We start from the raw sequence: 23463 nt of genomic DNA, 5'->3' as shown, positions 1-23463 counted from the left end.
CATTTTTATAAAAGAAAAACAAGGTTAATGGTTAGAGCAAGTTGTAAAGCAGTTTCTGAGTTTAGAGGACAGCCAGTGAAGAAGAATTTTAGATGTCAGCGTCAAAGCATCTTTTGCAGTTTAAAATGTCTCAGATGGTGTCGTCAGGTCATCTCAAGTTTATATCAAGTCCATCAGCTTCAGTTTGTAAGGCTTCAGGAAAAAGGGCAGGTTCAGTTGTCAGTGATTTCAAATGAAAATGATGGAAAAAATCAAAAACGTTAGTTTGGATATCTGTAGCCAGATATTTCAGGAGACTAGAAGAAATCAGGATCCAGTCCAGTAAATAGATACAAAAGAAAAACCTCAAAAGACAATTAACAAAACTAGGATCTAATATCCGCAAATGTATACTATGGTTTTTACTGAAATATAATTTTTCTCTCTAAAATCACCCTCATTTTTATTAAGATAGCCAAATTAAAACTAACTAGTTTGCAAAATAAATCTAGTTCTAATAGAGTTGGCCCAATTATTTACATAAGTACAGCAAGAATAGCAATTGATCACATAGGCTCTTTTAAACCTGCTTTGCTGGAACTTTTTATAAGGAATCTCAGATTGAACTTGAAAGGTCTCTCGAGGCCAGGAAAGCCAAGCCAAGGATTTTATCATCAGACGTTGCCTGCAATACCTACAGATTTGGGTGAATTCCTCTCTTCCGAGGTTCCCCCAAAATATTTTGAGGTTCCTTGTACCTGCCAGATAAGTGACATTCTTTACTTATCCTGGTAAGTGCTGCTTGGAACATAAAGGTACCAGGCCAATATTTCCACGTGGCTTTATTCCATAAAGTCCAATCTTCATTCCTCAAAAGCTGTATGGTTATATTGCAAATATGATGTTCCAGTCACAACCTTGGTAATAGAACCAGTGTTTCCAATTGTGTCCTGTTATAAGGAGAACAGATTCTTATTGAACTTATGCAAATAACTATATTGCCATGAAAACAACAATATTCACTCACTAAGAGTTTCCAAATCCTGGAGGGATCAGATAGAGAGAAAAAGATAAATATTTCAATTTTACTTACAAAAAAAATATCATTTACTAAATTGCTGTAAGTCATAGCTATCTCTGGAGAAAAGAGAAAAAGTTTTCCTTAAATCTGAAAAAACAAAACATTAAAAATTCAGCAATACTTCAAATGAAAAATCATAAAAATTATAAGCATCCTTATCAGTTTATTCAGTCCTGTGTAATCCATTCTTGATCCCAGTCTTTTTGTTAGCAGCTTCATGAAGTTATCAGTCTCTCCATCAGATTTCTGTAATTTCTTACCAAGTTCAGTTTTATGATCAGAAAGTTTGTCAGAAACCTGTACTCCAGCGTAAATGTCAGAGTCCTTTCCATGAATTTTTCTGAAGTTGAAACATTTTGCAAAAGCATTAGAGCAAAGAAATAAGTCTGTAAACAACAAGACCTCAAAATGGCAATTGACAAGGAAATTTGGTTAATTTTGTGACATACAACACTTTAAAATAATAATAACCAGAATTATGACTGATAACCAGGACAGATCAGAATTTCAGTAATGTTATACACTTTTAAAACACCTATATCAATAACATTTGCCCACATAATAGCACCTAAGCAGGCTTATCATCACTTGTCTGACAATGCTTTCCATGTAATTGAACATATTGAATAAGCCTAATAAGTCTAGTATCTTTCCCCTTATAGGAAGAGAGCAAATTTCTTTGAGAAGTTCCAGGGCCCTTTGAAAATTCTCAAAGAAATAAAAGTTAAAAAAAAGACTTTAAGATATGAATTTTGGGGGAGCTTGTCAAAAATATAAACAGTCAAAGCAAACAGAGCATTAACAGTCCAAAAAGCCTTAATAGAGAGACCTCAGTCTTTTGAACGTAGGAAATTATTTTAACAGGTTTTTTTTTTTTTTCTCTGTCTTTTAGGTAGACTTACTCAAAGGGAAAGAAAAATCTTTTATAACCTCTTTATCAAGTTTAAGCAAATTATCGTTTTACGAGAAATTTCAATTTTGCACCAGCTTACTTCTGCTATTAAAACTCATTATTTAATTAAATTCATTTCAATCTTAGCCAACTTGACCATGCAAAAAACTCCTTTTCCAGAATTCCTCTTCCACAAACCTTCTATAACTTTCTTTTTACATTCAGAATTTGTCCCATGTCTTTCTTTTCCCTTCTAGTACTTGAGGACAAATTTATCTTTCTTAACCAAACAAAATATTTCCATTTTTTGTACCTTTATACATCTTACTTTCCTTGTACACAGACATATTTTTCTTAATTTTCAATCACATATACGAATTAGAAATTTTAACCTTTAGAAACCTTAATTTGTGAGTAAAAACTAAGTAAACCATTATAAACTTTCTTTTACATTAGTATCTTGTGGCTTGGAAAATTTATAAACACTTCCATGACTTCTGGAAACACATTACTTTATAGTACAATCTTTTAATAAAACACGTTTACCAATAGACCCAAAATATCTTTTAGTTTTCCTGTAATGAAAAGCCAAAAGTAGACAAACGTACATTTAGCAATCAATGTCTAATATCTTATCTTATTTGGAAATGATGATACTCAGAGAATTTTTATCATACAACTTAGCAAAACTCTCAAGTTTTAAGTCACCAAAAAGAGTTGGGAAGCTGTAACCACCATAACACATAATTATTGTTTAAAGTTCATCTAACATTTATCTTTTTCACAACTATTTACTTGTTCCCAATAATTATTTAGATTGCCTACAAGACTTCATAAGACTTTGGATAAAATTAGCCATCATTTAAATTACTATTTTTGTTAACCAGTTCTGTAATAGAAATAACATCAGTTTTTTTCTTACAAAATTTCATGTAAATTTCGTCACCTCTTATACCTTTAAACATAATTATCATTAAGATTTTTATCAATAGGTCTTGGTCTTCTAACTTTGGACAAGAGAAGCATTCCCAGTCAGACATTTTAAAACACTCAGGCAAAGTTGATGTAACCTCTTTGTATAAAATTAGCTCAAACATTCCAACCTTTATAATCTTATCAACACTTACACTTTTACATGTTCTCAATTTAATTGTAACCTGAGTCAAGGTCTTAAGACTAGTCAAATTTTTCCCTTCCTTTTTCTGGCCTTAATTCTTAGGTACCAATTAAGCAATTATGTGAGAGCTCTCAAAAAAATTTTTTTCCCCAATTTAGAAGTTTTTCCAATTCAAAGGATCCGTCGTCTGGCCATTGACGAGTAGGATCTTCATTTGTATATTTATTCCAATAGTGACTCGAACCAATAAGCCTTTTTAAGGAAAGACCCGGAGGTAACTTTCCACGCTTAGAATAAATCTACCATGGACGCAAGAGGCGTCCCTGGTGAGGGCGCAGATGATGTAGCCCCCATGATCCACAGAATTTACTCCCAAAGATATTCAGAAACAGTAAAGACCTTCGTTGCACAGGCGGTAAGGATTCTCCGGTCTCCCACAATAGTGTGGGACGCCTCCAGTCACAGACCCGCTAATCTGTGACACCGGGCGGGCGATACTGGAATGGGATTTTTCCAGCACTAACAAGCAACGAAGGTAAAGACGACAAAAGCCCTTATGGACTGGGCCCTTTTATGACAAACTCCCCTGAGAACTTGGCACAGCCGGACAAAGAGACAGTTCGGAACCCCAGTCTACTCGACTGGCCACCAAGGTGCACCCCGGTAAATGCACCTTCCGTATGGTGGAGACCAAGGAGAATATTCTCACTGGTCACAAAGCCAAGTTTTCAGGACACAGAACAAGACAGAGATTATTCTGGGAGGAAAAGGGATCAAGATCAAAACCAAGAGTACTCTACCAAATTTAAACCAAGAGTCACTAAAAGCCCAAGAAACTAGTTTCCCAAATATTTTCTCCTGCCAATCTAAATTTAGAAAGAGAAAAAAATTCTCACCACTTCCTTCCGCCGGACTCCGCAGATAGAGATTCCAGGAGGCTGACGTGGTAAGAAGTCTTACCTTTTTGCCGGCTTTCGTCAGGCGTTCCCGTATCTCATCATCTGCAGTAGTCCAGGGAGAAGGCAGGTCTTCCAACCAGAGAAGGCAACTTACCAGCCAGTGCTTCTCCTGCCTGGCTCGCCAAAACTGTCGGGGGAAGAGGGAGAATCTCCCTCTGCCCTTTCCCTTAAGGTTCTTCTGGCTGGCCAAATAATCAACAAGACAGGTTAGCAGGAGAAAATAATACCAAGTTTAATAACATGTATACATGGGAGAAAGCAGGGACACTGCGTTTCTCAACACAATAGCAGAAATTCTCGTCTTAAATATCATTTTCAGCCAATGACAAAGGAGGATTTTGGGGGTGGGGGAGTCAGTTACAGGAGATTACCACTAAAGCACAGTAAACAAGAGTAAGGTTTATTATGCAGATTTAAGACCTCACCTTCCACATTGATAAGTTTCTAGAAATGAGGTCATCCCCCCTCTTCCCAAGACAGAGAGGGAGATACCTTTACAAATGGAGATTTCCCTTATAAATGTAAATGTTTGTCTGGCAACTCCTCGCAGGGCCATCCAAAGAATGTGGCCAGAGACAGAATTTCTGATAAGATGGGCTTGTTGGTGCCTTTCCTATTGTAACATCTATTTTACATTATATTACAGCCATCAGATGGAAGATCTGTTCCAGGAAGGAGCCACCATGTCAAATTCTTTAGGCAGTTAGTGGGGGAGGTCAAATGTCCTTCAGAGAAAACAATCAAGGTAAAGAGATATATTTCAGGGTGGCCAAATTTTGATCTCCCACATATCCATGAGACACCAAAATAACTGGCCAATTCATTGGCAAAGTCAAACTAGTGCTTTAGGCTTTAGGTACCTATCTAGGCTCTCCTCACACACAAATTGATGTTTTTTTTTTTTTAATAGAATTCAGTCAAACTATAATTTATTTTGTGAATAAATGAAGTCAATCAAACAGCTGCTGAATAATTAGATACTAACAAATTGTTTTCAGAAAAGCTCTTGGTTTTAACAAGTTTCTCATGTTTTTCTAAAACAGTTGATTTATGTGCAGCCGGTGATCCCACTTTCCTCTTAGTGTAATGTTCATTCATCTAAAAAGGACAAAAATAAAAAGGGCAAACAACAGACTATGAAAGATAGTTTCAGCAAATATTATAGACAAAGGATTAATTTATTGTTATATTGTACCAATATGGTTTAATTTTTTAAGAAACACACTAAGGTCCCCAGTAGATAAATGCACGAAAGCCAGGAATAGTTCATAAGGAGGGAAACAGAGCTAGCAAACACATGCAGAAAAAATTCAGCCTCACTAATAATCAAGGAAATGCAAACTAAAAGAAGAAGATACCTTTAATTTACTTATTTCAAATAGACATTAAAAAATGATACTCAAAGTTGGCGAGGGTACAATGAGAGGAGAGTGTTCCCACACATTGCTAATGGCAGTGTAAATCATTACAATCCCCCAAAGCCACAAAAATGTTTAAATCTTTTGGCTCATTAATTCATCTTCTTGGAATCTACCCTAAGGAAATAATAAAAAATATTGAACTTGTTCATGTTATCTTTGTATGACTTCAGTTATAATACTTGCAAATGGGGAGGGAAGAATGTAAATACCCAAGAATAGGAGAATGGGTATATAAATTATGGTACATCCACTCTACATTGCTATTAAAAATGATGGTTACAGAAATTCTGTAGAAACGTGCAAAAATATCTAGAGTGAAGGAAGCAATGTGATGAATGGAAGGAAATGGACCGGAATGACAGCAGTCACTCTTACAAGCTGGTAGTATTATGGGGAAGATTTCTCCCTCAATTTTGTGAAGATTCGAGTGATTGTGTCACTTTTATAGCTTTTTTCCCTCCACAACAGTTCATTACTTGTTTCCTTAATAGAAGCAAAAAAAAGTGAGAGAAGAATCAGCCAATAGGCCACATTCCTGTTAAGGGCTTCCTAAGTAAGTACAGTGTTTTCTGAATCAGTCAATCTGCATTCATGTAAAAGGTCTTTATTGAGGAAAAATTACTATGATAATTCCAAAGAGTACTATCTCCTTTTGCTAACTATTCTCCAGGTACTTGGTGGCCTCATTTCCCCTGTCTTTTGTGCCATGAAGTCCTGTTCTCCTTGGGCAATGTCCTATGTACCCTTTGATTTTTCTTCGGGAGTCGAGTGAGCCTTGTTGGTGAAGGCCCCAACCTATAAACAGCTTCTGTGAGTAGGACAGGCCTGTCTGTGCTGAGGGTAAACCAGGAGCAGTTTTCCATTTTGAGAGGACAGTATATATGATTAAGGATGAGAAATAGAAAGGAAATAACAGGATAGAGGAAGAGATAAGGAGATTATCCCCAATGCATAGATATATACACAGACCCACAAATTCACAAGTAATATTTTAGTTAAACTACCCTATAATAGACTGGAATGTGTGTGAGAGGGTTGGAGACAGGGAGAGGAAAGGAAGGGAAGGGAGAGGAAGGGAGGGGGAATGATAAATAATGGAAACTTGGACTTGAATATACCCACCATTTTTTTGGCCAATCAATCTAAGCTTTCCTTCAATTTCATAGACAATCATGGGATTTTAGAGCTGGAAGAGCTCTTTGAGATAATCTGATCTCCTTATTTTACATTTAGAGAAACTAGAGGCCCTGAGAGAGGAGAGGTGATGTACGTTAGGCCACTCTGCCCGGTGTTCTCCTGAAAGACAATGTGACGTACTATCACGTGTCACTTAACGGACAGGGATGTGTTCTGAGAAATGCATTGTTCAGTGATTCTGTTGTTGTGCAAACATCATAGAGTCTACTTACACAAACCCAGATGGTATAGCCTACTACACACCTAGGCTATATGGCACTAATCTTATGGGACCACTGTCATATATGTGGTTCATCGTTGACCGAAGCATTGTTATGTGGTGCATGACTATAGTGATTAAAAGTGTGACCTTTGGAGACAAATTGTATGAATTGAGATCTCAGCTCTACAGCTTACTAGCCATGTAACCTTAGACAAGTCACTTAACTGCTCTCTTCCTTGGTTTTTTTAATCTATAAAATGGGAATAAAAATAGTACCTACCTCATAGGGTGCTAAAAGAATTAAAGGAGTTAATATATGAAAAGCACTTACAACAGTGCTTGCTAGGCCTGGTACCTGATAACTGCCATATGAGTTAGCTGCTGCTGCTGTTGTTATTGTGATAATTCTGCCATTCCAAGGCCAATGATTTCCACATACAAAGTTGTCTCTCCGTAGCCTTATGATGACTAAAGAAATAAACATAAACCTCCATGAGTCTCCTCTGAAGTCACCTTGGAGTTTATCTTGTTAGCAAGTAGAAAGTGGAAAACACAAGGGTAAAACCACAGGTGGTGACATTTGGATTTATACTATGTGATCTATCTGAATGGATCTTCTGCAGTAGCAAAGATAATTGACTTTTTTGTTTTTCACTCTGTTCCATAGCAGCATGCATTTTACCAATACAGTTGATTTTTTTTAAGTTTATCATCAAAATCATAGAGAAATAAAAAATTGCTTTGACGTGAATAGCATTGTGTGTACGTTTGGTTTTACTGTGAGTTGACAGTATCATCATCACGTCTAAATAACGTTTGCTTGTCAGTGGACCTCCAGGATGCCATGGTGGCCACTGAATGAAAAAGTCAATTAAGCAAATACAAACCTATCCTTTACCTTAGAGTATTTGGAACAACATCTCTTCAGAATTATTGTGCTTTCAAACTTTGTTGGATCTAAAATATTAGTCTTTTTCTTAATATTTTCCCACTTTTTTATTTTCAAAAAGCCAACTGTTTGTGAGTAAAGTCAAGCTCTGCCTTTCAAGACTTTAGTAAATATCACAGTTGTATATTTTCACAGCTCTAGGCACGCAGAGTTATGTGTGCCTCCATGTCGTGTGCCTAAAGGGAACTGGAATGTATCTTCTGCCATCTGGGTCCACTGACACAAATTTTAAGATAAGACGTTGTGGTTGAAGGTTACGGAGAAGGGAAGGATTATTTTCTCTTGGTTTATACCAATTTGTGGTTTAAAGGAGGATTGCTTCCAAGGACACTCAATAACCTTAAATAGATGTGACATTCCTAGCTGATTCATGGCTGTGAATAGCTGTGATTAGAACTTCAAGAATGGTTCAAAATGGCTACAGGAATATTTTCTCTCTCTGTCTCTCTCTCATTCACTCACTCAGGAGTTTTCATGTTGCAAATAAACATACTGAGGGAAAAGAGAATGTCTAGATTTCCATACATAAAAATAAGGGTGATTTTAACATGATAGATCATAGTTGCTAAAACACAACATTAGGCATTAGAAATGAGATGTTTTTCATTTTTAAATTTAACATGTTAGGTTTGAGTGGTGTTAAGATAAGTGTAAATTCATACCCAACTGAGGCTTAAGAGGGAGTGTTATTTTGGCCATACCTCTGCTAGGTTAAGCTCAATCAGAGTGAACCAAACTTGACTAAAGGAGCAAGTGAGAGATGGGGAAGTGTGCTTTAGAAAATAAAATAATATCTATTTATCTCTATATCATAACAGAAAGCATTTTATTAAGTTATTTTTAATTATAAGATCCCTGATTGATATGTTTGCATTATCAGTGTCCTTATGTGGAAAATAACTCTCCATCCCTACTAGGTAATCTTTCATTCTTTAATGAACAAAGAACTGTATGTGTTGATGAAATGAAGTTCGATGAATTTTATTGATGCCTCTTTTTCTGGGTGAAAGTCCAATACTCAGCTGCAAAGATACATCTCTGGAAGTCTGGTATTGGTACATTTCCCAATTTGTGCTGTTTGTAGCAAAGTCAAGGCCTAAAATGCAGACATCTGTCCACCTTCTGAAGAACATGCTATGGGAACCTAAGAAGAAAGAGGTTTAAATTGGCCTTATGACATAGATGCTCAATGGAATTTCGGTGGTTGTGGTGATGGTGTTGGTGATGAACAAATAAGCTAAATCAAGTACAGTCCTTTCTCAATATTTTCGTCTTTGGTGCTCAAACATTACTTTGTCTTTCTTTATAAAGAGTCATTTCATTCTGCTTTGTGTTAGAGTTGTTTATTTATCACTTGCATAAGATTGTTAAATTCCTTGGGGGCAGAGACTATGGCCTATTCATTTCCACATTCTCTCTAGCCCCTCTTGTGAATGCTGGGCAATGGTTTCTTCAATTCATTCAACAAGTATTGATCAAGTGTCCACTATATGCCAGCACCGTTCTTATTCTGGGGATATAGCAATGAATAGAACAGATAAAAATACCTACCTTCATTGAGCTTATGTTTTAGTGGGGAGAGATACATGGCAGACAATAAACAAATAAGCAAAATATATAGTGTGTCATTTGGTGACAAATGCTATGAAAAACAGGAAAGAAGATGAGAAGTGACATTTTTTGGTGGTTTACAATGGGAGGTTGCAAAGGCCCTGAGGTGGAAACGTGCTTGGTATTTTCAGAGACAGCAAGGAGGCTAGTATGTTAGAGTGCATAAGGATTACATGTGAAAGACAGGAATCAAGGATGACTTTAAGGTCTGTGGCCTTAGCAAACAGAAGAACAGAGTTGCTGTTTACCAAGATGGAGCAGACTATGAGAGGAACAGGTTTGGGAAGGGGTGGGAATCAGGAGCTCAGGAGTTTTGAACATATTAAGTTTGAGATGCCTTTTAAATATCCAAGTAGAGATATTGAGTAGGCAGCTGGATATTCAAATCTGTGGCTCAGGGGAGAGACCTATGCTGGAGCTGTAAATTTGGGAGTGTGTAGACAGTATATGAAGCCATGAGATGGCATGAGATTAGATTGTTGTTGAATCATCAGCATATATTCATTTATAATACTTTATCTGCTTTCTCTCCAAGTATGCTCATCTCTGATATTAATTCAAACCAAACTAGGTATCTCTGGAGACCATTTATGGAATTTGTAGGTTTAGGAGTTAAATAGTTTTGTCGGGGAAAGAGGGGAAATCTCCCTCTGCCCTTTTCCTTAAGGTTCTTATGGCTGGCCAAATAATTAACAAGACACGTTAGCAGGAGAAAATAATACTAAGTTTAATAACATGTATACATGGGAGAAAGCAGGGACACTGCGTTTCTCAACACAATAGCAGAAATTTTCGTCTTAAATACCACGTTCAGCCAACGACAAAGGAGGATGTTGGGGGTGGGGAGAGTCAGTTACAGGAGATTACCACTAAAGCACAGTAAACAAGAGTAAGGTTATTATGCAGATTTAAGGCCTCACTTTTCACATTGATAAGCCCCTAGAAATGAGGCCATCCCCCCCTCTTCCCAAAACAGAGAGGGAGATACCTTTACAAATGGAGATTTCCCTTATAAATGTAAATGATTGTCTGGCAACTCTTCGCAGGGCCATCCAGAGAATGTGGCCAGAGAGACAGAACTTCCGATAAGATGGGCTTGTTTGTGCCTATCCTATTGTAACATTTATCCTACATTATCTTTACAGCCATCATGATAGATCTGTTCCAGGAAGGAGCCACCATGTCAAGTTCTTTAGGCAGTTAGTGGGGGAGGTCAAATGCCCCTAGAGAAAACAACCAAGGTAAAGAGATATATTTCAGGGTGGCCAAATCTTGATCTCCCACAGTTTCTACTATGTGTGTGCCTAGAGTAATGCTGAGTGGTATAGGGGATATACAGAATCATAGGACTCAAATTCTGCCTTCCAGGACCTTAACATTTGGTTAGGAAAATAAGACTTCGACTTGTGAAACTGTTCACACTACAAAGCAATATGTACCACTGAATGCATATCAGTCAATCCACAAGCTTTGTTGAGTGATTTCCGTGTTCTGTGTGTTTGCTCTACATGCAATAGAAATTTAAAAAGGTAGGTATCGTACGTGGTAGAGGAGCCATCATCTAGATGTCTGTAGATTTCTTTGAAAATATGTAAGGTGAAGAGCTAAAGAAAAATAAAGGAGTCCATTTCACTGCAAAATAAAATCATAAAGTCATTTGGTTTCAAGCTAGGTTTTTTTGAACATCGTATGAAAGGACCAAGTTGCAAAGTTGCAGCAGTGGATGAAAATGATGATAAAATAATGTAAAGAATGAAAATAAGTATAGGGCTTTAAACTTTTCAGAGAACTTGGACATCTCGGATGGCATTTGATCTTCTCAAACCTCTCTGTGCTAAGTAAGGCAGATAATGCCTCTACTGGCCCTAAGAGCCTTAGTGGCTCCTAGCTCAGCATTCTGTGGGGAAGGGAGGTTCTTTCAGTGATTTATCATGAAGTTTAAAATTTCTATTTCTAAACCCGATTTAGATCCTGCTGTTCCTATACCAGTATACTCTCCAGAAGTGTTGTTTACATCCTCTCGGTACTATGGAGAACAAAAATTTACCACTGCCTAACTCATTAAAAATGCTTTGCAAGCCTGAGGCTCAAAAGCCACAATATGAACACAAAGAGCTCAGCTCCCCTCAAGGACACTTTATTTCATGAGCCTTTCTCACAAAGAATCCTTCCTTTCCTCAGAGCCCCTTTCTTAAATGCAACATTAAACCAGAGTCAAGAATGTATTTTTTCTGAATGTAGTTTTCTTACCAGTTTTCATTTCAAATGTGGAATGTGCTGGGTTAATATTTGTACTCCTGGCCACTTTCAAGTCTTATAATGTTTTTTTTTAATCTAACCACTGACTTGAACATTAAAAACGTGAGCACACCATAGAATAATAATGTCCTTTATTTGCATTCCAATACAAATATTTGTGAAGGCTGTCTTTCTTTTACTCTGAGTGTTTTCTGATGCTGCAACCTACAGCTTAATCCTAAATGCTTGACAATATATGCATGTAACACAGAGTATTATTATTGCCTCCGGCTAGCTTCATGTCACCTAGTTTGTCTTTTGCTCCACTCCTTTGATAGCATTATCAGGACCAATTGTGAATCTGCCGGATACATTTCCTTGCAAAGAGACAAATCTAAGACGGCTTGTGTTTTTTCCTCTCTTCCAGGACTGCTTACATTAAAGGAGTTCCTCTTCCTTTTTTTCATGATACTGAGCTTGATTAATCAGAGATGGAGCAAACGGACTGCAAACCCTACCAGCCTCTGTCAAAAGTCAAGCATGAAATGGATCTAGCTTATACCAGTTCTTCTGATGAGAGTGAAGATGGAAGAAAACCAAGACAGTCATACAACTCCAGAGAAACTCTGCATGAGTATAACCAAGAACTGAGGATGAATTACAATAGCCAGAGTAGGAAGAGGAAAGAAGTAGAGAAATCTACTCAAGGTATGTTTTTATTGGATTTTTATAACTAATATTATTTCTCATTTGGGAATACTTGTGTGCATAAACTTATGTTTCAAAAACAAATTTGCTGATGTTAACTGGTTAATAATTCGCACCGCTTACACGTGCTTAGTGAATCTGTTTCATATGCCACCACAGCTGAGGTTGTAGGTTACATGTGCTTTTTACGGATTATGCGTGAATTTGGATGCCACAATCCTCTTATCAGAGCATTCAAAATTTGTCTAATCCTACAAATAGCCATTTACAGACTGAAGGATAAATAATTTATAGTAAGATGAAAAGTAAACAGCTAAGTGCTTTTCAAGCTGTTGCCTATATGGGACAAAAGTCTCAAATAAATATTTGGTTTCTAAAAGAGCTTTAGAAAGGTTAGTGGAGACCACCAAACAAGGGTCCAGAAAGTCTGTTAACAGAATGCTGAAACCTTGAGCAGCACAGTCCTAAGGAAAAGTAAGAATTTGTGGAACCCTTCCTGCTACAGCCATAATGTGGAGCATATCCTTTGGACAGCCTTGGTTTCTCAATTATGGATTGAAAGACAGTTTATAACAAGTAGAAAATAGGTAGATAGAAATATGTTCTCCTTATTTCTTTTCAATTGGTAGATAAGCAGTATTAGACACTATTTTAACTACATAGAATAAAAGATATTGACATTGGCACACGTTACTTTTTTTTTAAGAATAAGTCAATGCTGAGATGAAACAAAAAATAGATTTGACTGTCTAGATCACTGGTTCTCAAAGTGTGAACCCTGGGCCAGCAGCAGCAGCATCACCCAGGGAACTTATTAGAAATGCAAATTCTCAGGCCCTACCCCAGACCTACTGAATCAGAAATGCTGAGAGTGGGACCCAGCAGTCTGTGGTTTTACAAGCCCTGCAGGGGATTCTGATGCACCCTCAAATTTGAGAACCCTGCTCCACCCTTTGAAATCTCTTTTATTCAAATGGCTTCAGTGATCACATCTATTTGGGTGACTTCCAAATATTTATCTTCAGCCCTATCCTCTTTCCTGAGTCTAGTCCTAAATTTCCAGTTACCTGCTGGACATTTCCAAATGAATAACCCACTGGCAACTTGAAATCAATATATCTAAAATGGAAGCAATCATCTTAACACCCCCATCCACTCCTCTTCCTTACATCACAGCATCTGTTAATGATGCTCCCATTCTCCCCAGCCATCCATATGTGCTTTCCATATCTAATCAGTTGGCTCTTCCAGCAGATTTAACCTCTACATGTCTCAAATCCATCTTCTCCTCTGCATTATCATTATCACTACTCTCATTATATCTTACCTAGACTGTTTTTTTGTTTCTTAACTGATCTCCTTGCATCTCACCTCCTCCCTCTTCAATCCCTTTGCCTTGTTGTTACTTCTTCTTGGAAGACTCTTCCCTACTCTCTCCATTTATCCATATTCAGCCATTTTCAAGGCCTAGCTTACCAGCTTCTTTGCCATAGAGCCTTTGTTGCAGTATCACCCCATACCACCATCACTACTCCATTGTGAATGTGATCTCTTCCTCCTTGAACTTTGAGGATGCTTTCTTTGTACCCATTACTACTTATTATTATATTTGTATATACTCTTCTAGATTATACACTCCATGAAGATGGGGATCATGATTTATTTATTGATCTCTATTTTTCTATAATACTTTGCATATAATATGTGCTCTATAGTTTTTTATTTAAGGAATAAGTTTCTATTAACTGAAATATAATACTTATCATGCACTGAAAACTGCTTTTTAAATACTGACATTGGCACAGATTACTTTTTTTAAGAATAAGTCAATATTGAGATTAAAAAAAATAGATTTGATTTTCTAGATCAGTGGTTCTCAAAGTATGGAATGTAGACCAGCAGCAGCAGCATCCATAAAACTTGATGGAAATGCAAATTCTCAGGTACCACCCCAGACCATGTAAAATGCAGTTATTACAAATGAAAACTACTGTATCCTAATTAGTATTGGAAACTTACATTAGGAAAACTTTAAATTGAGTTAAAAAGATTTAAGATATTTATTCTAACATTTAAATATACATTAAATGTTTATCATATTGACTATATTACTCATTGTTTAGCTCTTAAAATAATTGGTAAAAGTTTTGTACCTGTCTTTTCAAGTAATTCATTTCAACACAAACAAAAAAATTTTGTACCTGTCTTTTCAAGTAATTCATCAAGTAATTCAATAAATTCAATTAAAATTTACACAAAGACTGTGTAAATTTGTTATAAAATAATTTTATTCTTCTGCCTAGCTGGCAATTGGGAAATATTTTCCTATGGGAATTTTTTTGGCTTCTATTATGCTTTAAGAATGTGTAGTTCCCATTAAAATGTTTCTCTATAAGTTTGTCTTTACAGAATATAAACTTACAATTGTGAGCTGTGGGTTATGAGATTGGAGTGTAGCGTGCTTGACCTAATATGTTGTGAGTTTAAATAAGAATGCACTTCAGGTGATAGTTCTAAAAATATAAGCAATTTTGTACTGAGTCAGTATAAAGAGCTAGCCAGCCTCAGATATTGTCTCTGTGCATTGTGATCAAAATGAATTTTGGGACAAGGAAAGTTTGTCTTCCATGATGCCATCCTAACTTCCTTTCAACAACGTATTACTACTCAATAAGTTTTGATTTAGCACTTGCTATGTATCAGGCTTTGAGTCAGATGCTGGGGATGGGATGACTATGATAGTTTCTGCTTGTAAGAAACTCATAATGTAGTGGAGAAAACAGACATCAAAGAAATCATTGCAATTAAATGTAGCAAGTACTTTTACAGATAAAGTGCTATGGAAGTACACAGGGGCATCAGGTTCCATAGAAAGGTGATATTTCATCTAGGTCTTAAAATATGCATAGGAGTTTAGTAGGAAAAGGACATTACAACAGGGGAGATTAACAGGTGCAAAAGCATAAAGCTGTGAAAAGGCCTGGAATGGCGAAAATTTCAGTATGGCTAGAGTAAGGTACGTTGGAGCCAGATCATGAAAAGTCTTGCATGCCCAATTTAGAAGTTGTTTTTTTCCTTTAAGCACACACACACACACACAAAAAAAAACAACATTCAAATGATGGAGAAATTCATGATGAATTACAATTTTTAGGATAAGAAGTGTAGAAGATAATTGTAGACATGTAAACAGCAGTGTAGAAGGTTGACTGCAATTGGGAAAAATTAGATGCAGGGAGACAATCTATGAAGCCACTGAATTATCCCAGGCTAAGAATGGCAATGAAGGTCTAAACTCTGGCTGTGTCAATGGAAGTGAAGAAATGTATTCAAGAGATATTAATGTGGTAGAATTGATAGGATTTGGTAATTGATTACTTGTCAAATTTGAAAGAGATAACAAAGTCAAGGATGACTCTAAATTTCAAGTTTAGGAAACTGGGAGGATGGTGATCCATTTACCGAGAGAAGGAAAATGGGAGGACTGGGTTTGTAAGGGAAGAGAATGAGTTTCTTTCTGGACATGTTAAGTTTAAGATGCTTGGGAGACATCCAGGTGTATTTTCCCATCAGGCAGTTGGAAATGTGTATCTAGAGTTCATGAAAGAGCTGGACTGTTGATATAAGTAGATTTGAGTTCATCAGTGTCTTATAGTGGGAGATGTCTGGGAATGAATGAGATTGCCCATGGAGAATGTGTAGAGTGAGACTAGAAAAAGGCCGAGGACAAAAACCTGAATTTATCATCCATGAACTGACATAAACACATTTTCAACCTACAGTAGTCCCCCCTTATCCACAGGGGATATGTTCCAAGACCCCCAGTGGATGCATGAAACCACAGATACTGCTGGAGCCTATATATACTATGTTTTTTCCTATACATACATACCTATGATAAAGTTTAATTTATCAACTAGGCACAGTAAGAGATTAACAATAATAACTACTAATAAAATAGAACAACTATAACAACATACCGTAATAAAAGTTATGTGAATATGGTCTCTCTCTCTCTCTCAAAATATCTTATTGTACTGTACTCACTCTTCTTCTTCTTGTGATGATGATAAAATGCCTATGTGATGAGGTGAAGTGAAGAGAATGATGTAGGCATTATGATGTAATGGTAGGCTACTATTGACCTTCTGAGGATAGGTCCATAGGAAGATCATCTGCTTCTGGACCGCAGTTGACCATGGGTAACTGAAATCACAGAGAGCGAAACTGAGGATAAGGATGGACTATTGTATTTAAATTTTTAGTTAGCACCATTCTTCGGTGCAGTGACTTATATAAACTAAATTATGAAGTATAAAGTATAAAGTCTGGAAACTTGGTATCATATCTGCCACTGACTCGCTGAGTTTTAGAGACACCTATGAGGGAAAATATGTACCTCTTTGGAGGAGAAATGAATTATCTTACATTAGGCAAAACTGTGGACCCAATTATCATCCTTTTTGTGAGGTCTGGAATCCTCTTTTTTTTTTATTCCATATATTACCACCTATGAGTAAAAGAAAATGTTCCTAATTTTCACAAATACATGTCCTTGCTAGTATCTTGCATCAACCTAGCTAGCATTGAGTCTGACTCGTTATTTTTAAGGAATAAAATTTTCAGAAAATCATTGAGTTTTAAGTCAGGAAGGAAGAAAGTGAACATAATGTTGATTGGGTACCTGCTCTAGTGTCAGACACTGTGGTGGATGCCTTTCAAGCTTACTAACTGTGCAGCCTTAAGCAAGTTACTTCAGCTCTCTGAGCCTGTTTCTCATCTGCAAAATTGACTTCATCATCATCATCATCAATACCATAATCACAATAATAAAAGTAATAATAATGATAAATCTTGAATAGTACCTACTCTGTTCCAAGACTCTGCTAGGTGCTTTACATTTGTTCCTCATAAACACCTTATGGGATATGAGATATTACCCGAGTTTACAGATGAGGTAACTGAGGCTTGGAAAGAAATAATTTGCCAGAGTCTTTGCAGCTGTGAAGTGGTGAGTGTGAGACTGGGAACTGAGCCAATGGCTACAAAGTTCCCATTGTTCACTATGCTACACTGCCTCCCATACCTACATCATGGGGTTGTGATAAGGATTAATTGTGATCATAAGTGTAAAAGTGTTTAGGAACCCAATAAATGTTAGTTTCCTTTCCTTTCCTTCCCTAACAACCTTGCCAGCCTCTTTATGTTCCAATGACTAGGGGTTTACAAGGAGGTTTAAAGAGCCCTTCCATTCTGATTATCTTTGGAAAAGGGCAGATGATATGCTGTATAATTTATAATGAGATATTCCTGCGTCTGTTTGTTTGTTTCTACTTTTTAGGGGGGTTACTGTGTCATCCAGCTCAGGGCTTGTTTTGGAGAAATATTAATAAGAGGAAATACTTTATTCCGTATGAAAGTATCTTCATATTCTCATGTTTATTTGCCAAGAAAGCAGCATCCCCCCACCACCACCATATACACACAGAGTGCTGGACTCTAAAACTGATTTTCTTATTTTCCAAAAGCTTTCGAATTAAGGGATGGGCACTAATCTAATATTATTCACAATTCTTTACTAACAGGATGAATGAGCCCTAGGCAAGCTTATTTTATATGATTTTTGGCAGGTCTAATAGCAGGGGTAGATTTGCTGGAGACACACAGGCTAGCAGTTGTTCCCAAACAGCCTCACTTCCCAGGGAGGCATCAATTAACTAAGAAATTAGTATAAGACAAATGAAAATATAAATATATGGATATATAAACCAATGATAATTTTAGTTATGAGAATTGCTGTATAATTTTATAATAGATAAGATTGGTTTTGAACATAGCCATTTTACTGAAAAGTAATTATGAATGAAAAGTCACCCATGCATAAAAAGGAGGCACGGTGAGGACTTATTACAAATCCCACAAGATGATCGATTCCTGAGATACTTCAGTGGACACAAACATTTCATTTCTCCCTTCTTAACCTGCTCTTTTGTGGCTTCTCTTTCTCCTAATACGATTTTTGTTTGGTTGGTTTGTTGTTTTCCTCTTTCTGTATTACAACATAAGCCTAAATCTCACGTTATCGCCATCTGGTGGAAAAAATTTAAAAATGCCACTTTGTATTTACCAAGATTACATGGAAGCAAAGCTTGTCTGTCATCCATCCATCCATCCATCTATCCATGCATCCAGCCACCTATTCATCCACCCATCCATCCACCCATTTTTTCACTTATTTATGCATCAAACATTCATTTAGTGTCAACTGTGTTCCAGGTACTGTGCTAGATGGATGAAGTTCATCTTGAAATAAATAGACACAAGTGACTATTATTTTTCCACTCCTTGTCCCAGGCTAATAAGCCACTAACTTCATCCCATCGCAGAAGCTGCTCAAGCAGCATTACCATTTGCGGGTTCAAGGAGTAGATAGAAGCCCAAATTTGAAAAGCACATTTCTAGATTCTTATTTCAAGCAATTAGCAGTAGTTTAACCCATTGTTTGCTTATATCGAAACAATTTGCATAACAGTTCTTACAAAAATCTTGAAAGAACTCCTAATCTCAGAATCTGTATATAATGTAACAAAGCCTATAAAATGAAAATTTCAACAGCATTTCATCACATGTAATGAATTTTCTGCTGTGATCATCTTACACTTCTACTTGTCACAAGTTTCTAGCATAAAAATCTATAATGACTTTCCCCGAAAGAACTTAAACTATAAGAGAAAACTAAGTTATTTAGCAACAACTCCAATTGGCTCATGTCTTTCAGCCAGTATCATTTGTTCATGAAAACTTATTCAATAAACGTTTATATAACACCTGAAACTGGGATGGAATGTCCATGGCACTTGTGCCATTGCTCCCTTTACCCATCCCGTGGTAGACAACCCTAATCAAATCATGTTGCTCTTTCTTGTTGAGCCCAACTTCAGACTCACTTCCTCATCAACACAGCATTCCATGCAAGCATTGTCAATCAATTAGGGCTGGCAAGAGATATGAAACCTATTTCCTATCTGTGGCCTGCTTATCTGTGCCAAGTTCTGTGTTAAACTCTGAAGATATATAGATGAATAAGAAGCAGTCTTTGCCCTGAAAGAATTCCAAGTGCAGTTGGGAAGGCAAATATAAACTAGCAACAGTGATGCAATATGATTGACGTTATAATAGTGATGTATGTAAAGTACTACGAGAGTCTAGAAGCTAGAACCATGTACCCTGCTTGGGGAATGATAACAATGATTATAAGAGAAATATATAACATTTATTAAGCACCAGGCACTGAGTAAGGTACTTTAGATGGATTATGTTATCTAATCTTCCCAATAATGCCATGAGATTGGGATCATTATTATCCTCATTTTACAGATGAGTAAAGTGAGGCACAGAGGTGCTAAGTAACTTGCCCATTATTACAGAAGTAGTAAGTAATAGGACTGGCATTGGCACCCAGGCAGGCTGACATCAGAGCCCGCTGCCATAACTACTATGCAGAGATAGAGAGCTCTAAATTCATATCTTGAGTTCATGGAAATGGTGTCACTGTGTGCATGCATGTGTGTGTGTGTATTTGGAGTCATCTATAAATAGGTGATTCCTGAAGCTGTGGGAGTAGAAGAGATCATCCAGGGAGAATATGTACGGTCAGAAATAAAGAGAGCCAAATATGATACCCTGGGAAACACCTGAATTTTAAAATAGTGGTCAGAAGAAAAGAGGTGGTCTTGAAATGTCAGAGAAGAATCAAAAGGAAGGGGTGTCACATAAGCCAAGAGAGGAGACTCTCCAGCAGGAAGATGTGACTAATATTGTCAAGCACTTCAGAATCAACAATTAGAATGAAAATTGACAAAAGGCAATAAAACAGGCAGTTTAGAAGGTCATTGTTGACTTTAGACCAGAGAGTCTCCACCTTGGCTGGACATTAAAATTACTTGGGGAGTTTTACAAATCCCAGTGCCAAGACTGCTCCTCAGACCAATTAAATCAGAATTTCCAGGAGTGGGCACTTTTTGAATCTCCTCAAGGGATCCCAATGTGCATCTAAGACAGGGATCCACTGCCTTTTTCAGTAATCTTGGGAAAGACACCAAATCACAAGTGTTTGAAGAGCAAATGCAAGTAAATGTAATGACTGGAATAAGGCTCTATTGGAGAATGTTTCAGGATCTCAGGTGGAAGGAAAGTCTTTGAAAGGGGAATGTTTAATGCTTCCTATAAGACAGGAAGTAAGTTCTGAAATGGAGTGGCAAGAGTTGAAGTTGATGTCTTGGTAATCTCAATTTTCTTGGATAAAGAAGATACAAGGTTATCTGCTGAAAGTGTGGGTCAAGTCAAAAGCTTCCGATGAGTAACGAGAGAGGTTTTTGACTAGGCCAAGAGGGAGTGGAACATACATATCTGGAGCTTACGTGAGGTGGGACTGAAGACGGAGATGTGGGAATATTAATGACAATAAATATTATTGACCAGTATGTGTCAAGTACTCTGCTAAGCGTGTAGTAAAACTCATGCTTAGTTTTTATTTAGTCCTTATCACAACTATGATGTAGAGAGAGAATCATCATGACCCCTGTTTTATAGAGTTGCACAGCTTAAGTAAGCAGCAGAGCTGAGATATAAATCCATGACTCTCTGACTAAAGCCTATATACTTTCCACTATACTATTAGGCGCAGCGATAGTAGATGATGTCCACACTGTGCTATGAGCTTTAAGTATTCATTCTCACTTGGAAAAATGGTTTCCAAACAGTTTTGAGTGCCAAACTGAAGTAGGACGTTCTATATTTTGGGGGTACCACTCTGTAACAGATTTAAGGGAGACAAGATATGTGCTTTATGTGTTAAAGTTTCTTCTTCTAATGAAAAGGAAAATCCAGACTCTTCTCCATGTTGTTGCCAGTAATCTTTCTAAAACACAAATCAGATCATACCATTCTTCTGAAGATTCCTAAATACCTCCCAATGCCCATAGTAATGGTTCTTCACAGTGAGGGGTAGAGGAGGGGAGACCACTGAATGCTTTGAGAATCTAATCAAAGCTCTGAATCTTTTTTTCAGAAAAAAAATGCACATAGGTATCTTCTATACATTTGAGGGTGTCAGGAAGCCCTTGAAGTCCTTCTGCATTCATGGACCGTGGGTTAAGATTCTCTGCTAAGGGAATTTCACCTCCCCTTAGTTAATGCAACTTAGATATTCCAAGATTTAGCACTAAAAGGAGAAGCTACAAGTATGTTGGAGGTGAGAGGCCGCCAGGTAGTAAAGTCTGCCCCTGAATTTCACCTTCCCTTGGCATTGTGTCACCTTGATTTGCTACTATCATCATCAACTAAGGAGTTTTCCACCCAGTGCTAAATCCACAGATGGCCTAGCTTTTGTTTCTAACAAGGGAGGCAATATTTCCTTATATAGACATTTATGCAACACTCTCCTACATACAAATGATATTTTCAAGTTATGCTGATGTGTGCAAAAATATATATTCTACAGGTAAGTTTGGAACCTGGTTTTGGAGAAGTTAAAGGAGCCAGAGAGGTGGAAAAATGGAGGAAGGGTATTTACAGTGATACAGTGTAGAAGTTGTACCTTCAAGTGTCCTTTCTGTCATCATTTCTGTAAAACTCTCCCTTTCCTCTTCATCAGTTAGCTACGAGTATAGGTAGCCACAGTCAGTCACAATTCATCACTTCCTAGATAACCAATTCATTACCAAATGGTAGGATTCACCTAGTAGGGCTAAATTTGATGGTAATAATTTTCTATATAGATTCTTAAAATAACTATATGAAACAATACACAGTTACAACTAATTACAGACTATTACACAAGTGTGGTTTTACCTTTGACCATCTGTCTCTTGTTGATGGACATTCTTGATCCAGGAATAGCTAGATCATTTTCTCAATTCTTTTGCCTTGCTGCTTCTGAGGCTACATGGCCTTTTGCTCTCAGTCTGAAAATATCTCTTGCCTCTGCACTCTCATTCCATTTCTACTGTCTGTCCCTGAGCCCACTTTGCTTAATACTATGTTGAACCCTTTAATGCTTCTCCTAAATCTAGAATAAAACTTACACCATAGTATGGAGAATGAGTCTGGTGTTCTCTTCTTAAATAACTGTTTACTCGGTGGAATTGTGTATTTTCCTTTGAAGATTTATATAATTTCAGAAGGAAAAGACAGGCTCCCTGGCTAAGTGTCATCTGGATGACTATGCCCTGGGAAACAAAGCAACTACAGTAGTTCCCCCTTATCTACGGTTTCGCTTTCCGTGGTTTCAGTTACCCATGGTCAATGGTGGTCCGAAAATATTAAATGTAAAATTCCAGCAATAAACAATTCATAAGTTTTAAATTGCGTGCTGTTCTGAATAATGTGATGAAATCTTGTGCCATCCCACCTGGTACATGAACCGTCACTTTGTCCAGTGTATCCATGCTGTACATGCTACCTGCCCACTAGTCACTTAGTAGCCGTCTGGGTTATGAGATTGTCTGTCATGGTATCGCAGTGCTTGTGTTCAAGTCACCCTTATTTTACTTAATAATGACCCCAAAGCGCAAGAGGAATGCTGCTGGCTATTTGGATATGCTGAAGGGAAGCCATAAAGTGCTTCCTTTAAGTGAAAAGGTGAAAGTTCTTGACTTAATAAGGAAAGAAAAAATTGTATACTGAGGTTGCTAAGATCTATGGTAACTTTTATTATAGTATATTGTTATAATTGTTCTATTTTATTTTTAATTATTGTTGTTAATCTCTTACTGTGCCAAATTTATAAATTAAACTTTATCGTAAGTATGTATGTATAGGAAAAAACATAGCATATATAGGTTTCGATACTATCCACGGTTTCAGGCATCCACCAGGGGGTCTTGGAACATCTTCCCTGTGGATAAGGGGGGACTACTGTATCTTCCTTTAGGTAAATAATTTGGTTCCTCTTTTTAATTGCTTCAACTACAGGGCAGAATCAAAGGGAATATATAGCTCTAAGATTGTGAAGACTGGGAAACAAAGCTTTGTTCTTTTCCTTTTAACTTTTTAGGACCCATCTGTTATATGGTTAACACAAAGGCCAGAGACAAGGGTAAATCAGAT

General features: G+C 37.0%; 1 protein-coding gene across 20 annotated transcripts in view; it reads left to right on the top strand.

Annotated features, from left to right (window-relative positions):
• TENM1 (teneurin transmembrane protein 1) overlaps nt 1–23463 on the top strand; it is a 780745-nt gene that overhangs the window by 226169 nt on the left and 531113 nt on the right. For all 20 annotated transcript variants that reach the window (XM_058536663.1, XM_058536660.1, XM_058536662.1 and 17 more), the window contains one exon: nt 12074–12354. In XM_058536663.1, the coding sequence (XP_058392646.1) occupies nt 12138–12354 (217 nt within the window). In that variant the 5' untranslated portion in view covers nt 12074–12137. The remainder of the gene's footprint in view (nt 1–12073; nt 12355–23463) is intronic.

This window comes from Diceros bicornis, chromosome X (genome assembly GCF_020826845.1).
Source record: "Diceros bicornis minor isolate mBicDic1 chromosome X, mDicBic1.mat.cur, whole genome shotgun sequence".
In the NCBI taxonomy this organism is placed as follows: Eukaryota; Metazoa; Chordata; class Mammalia; order Perissodactyla; family Rhinocerotidae; genus Diceros; species Diceros bicornis.
This window is presented reverse-complemented; position numbering and strand designations above follow the sequence as displayed.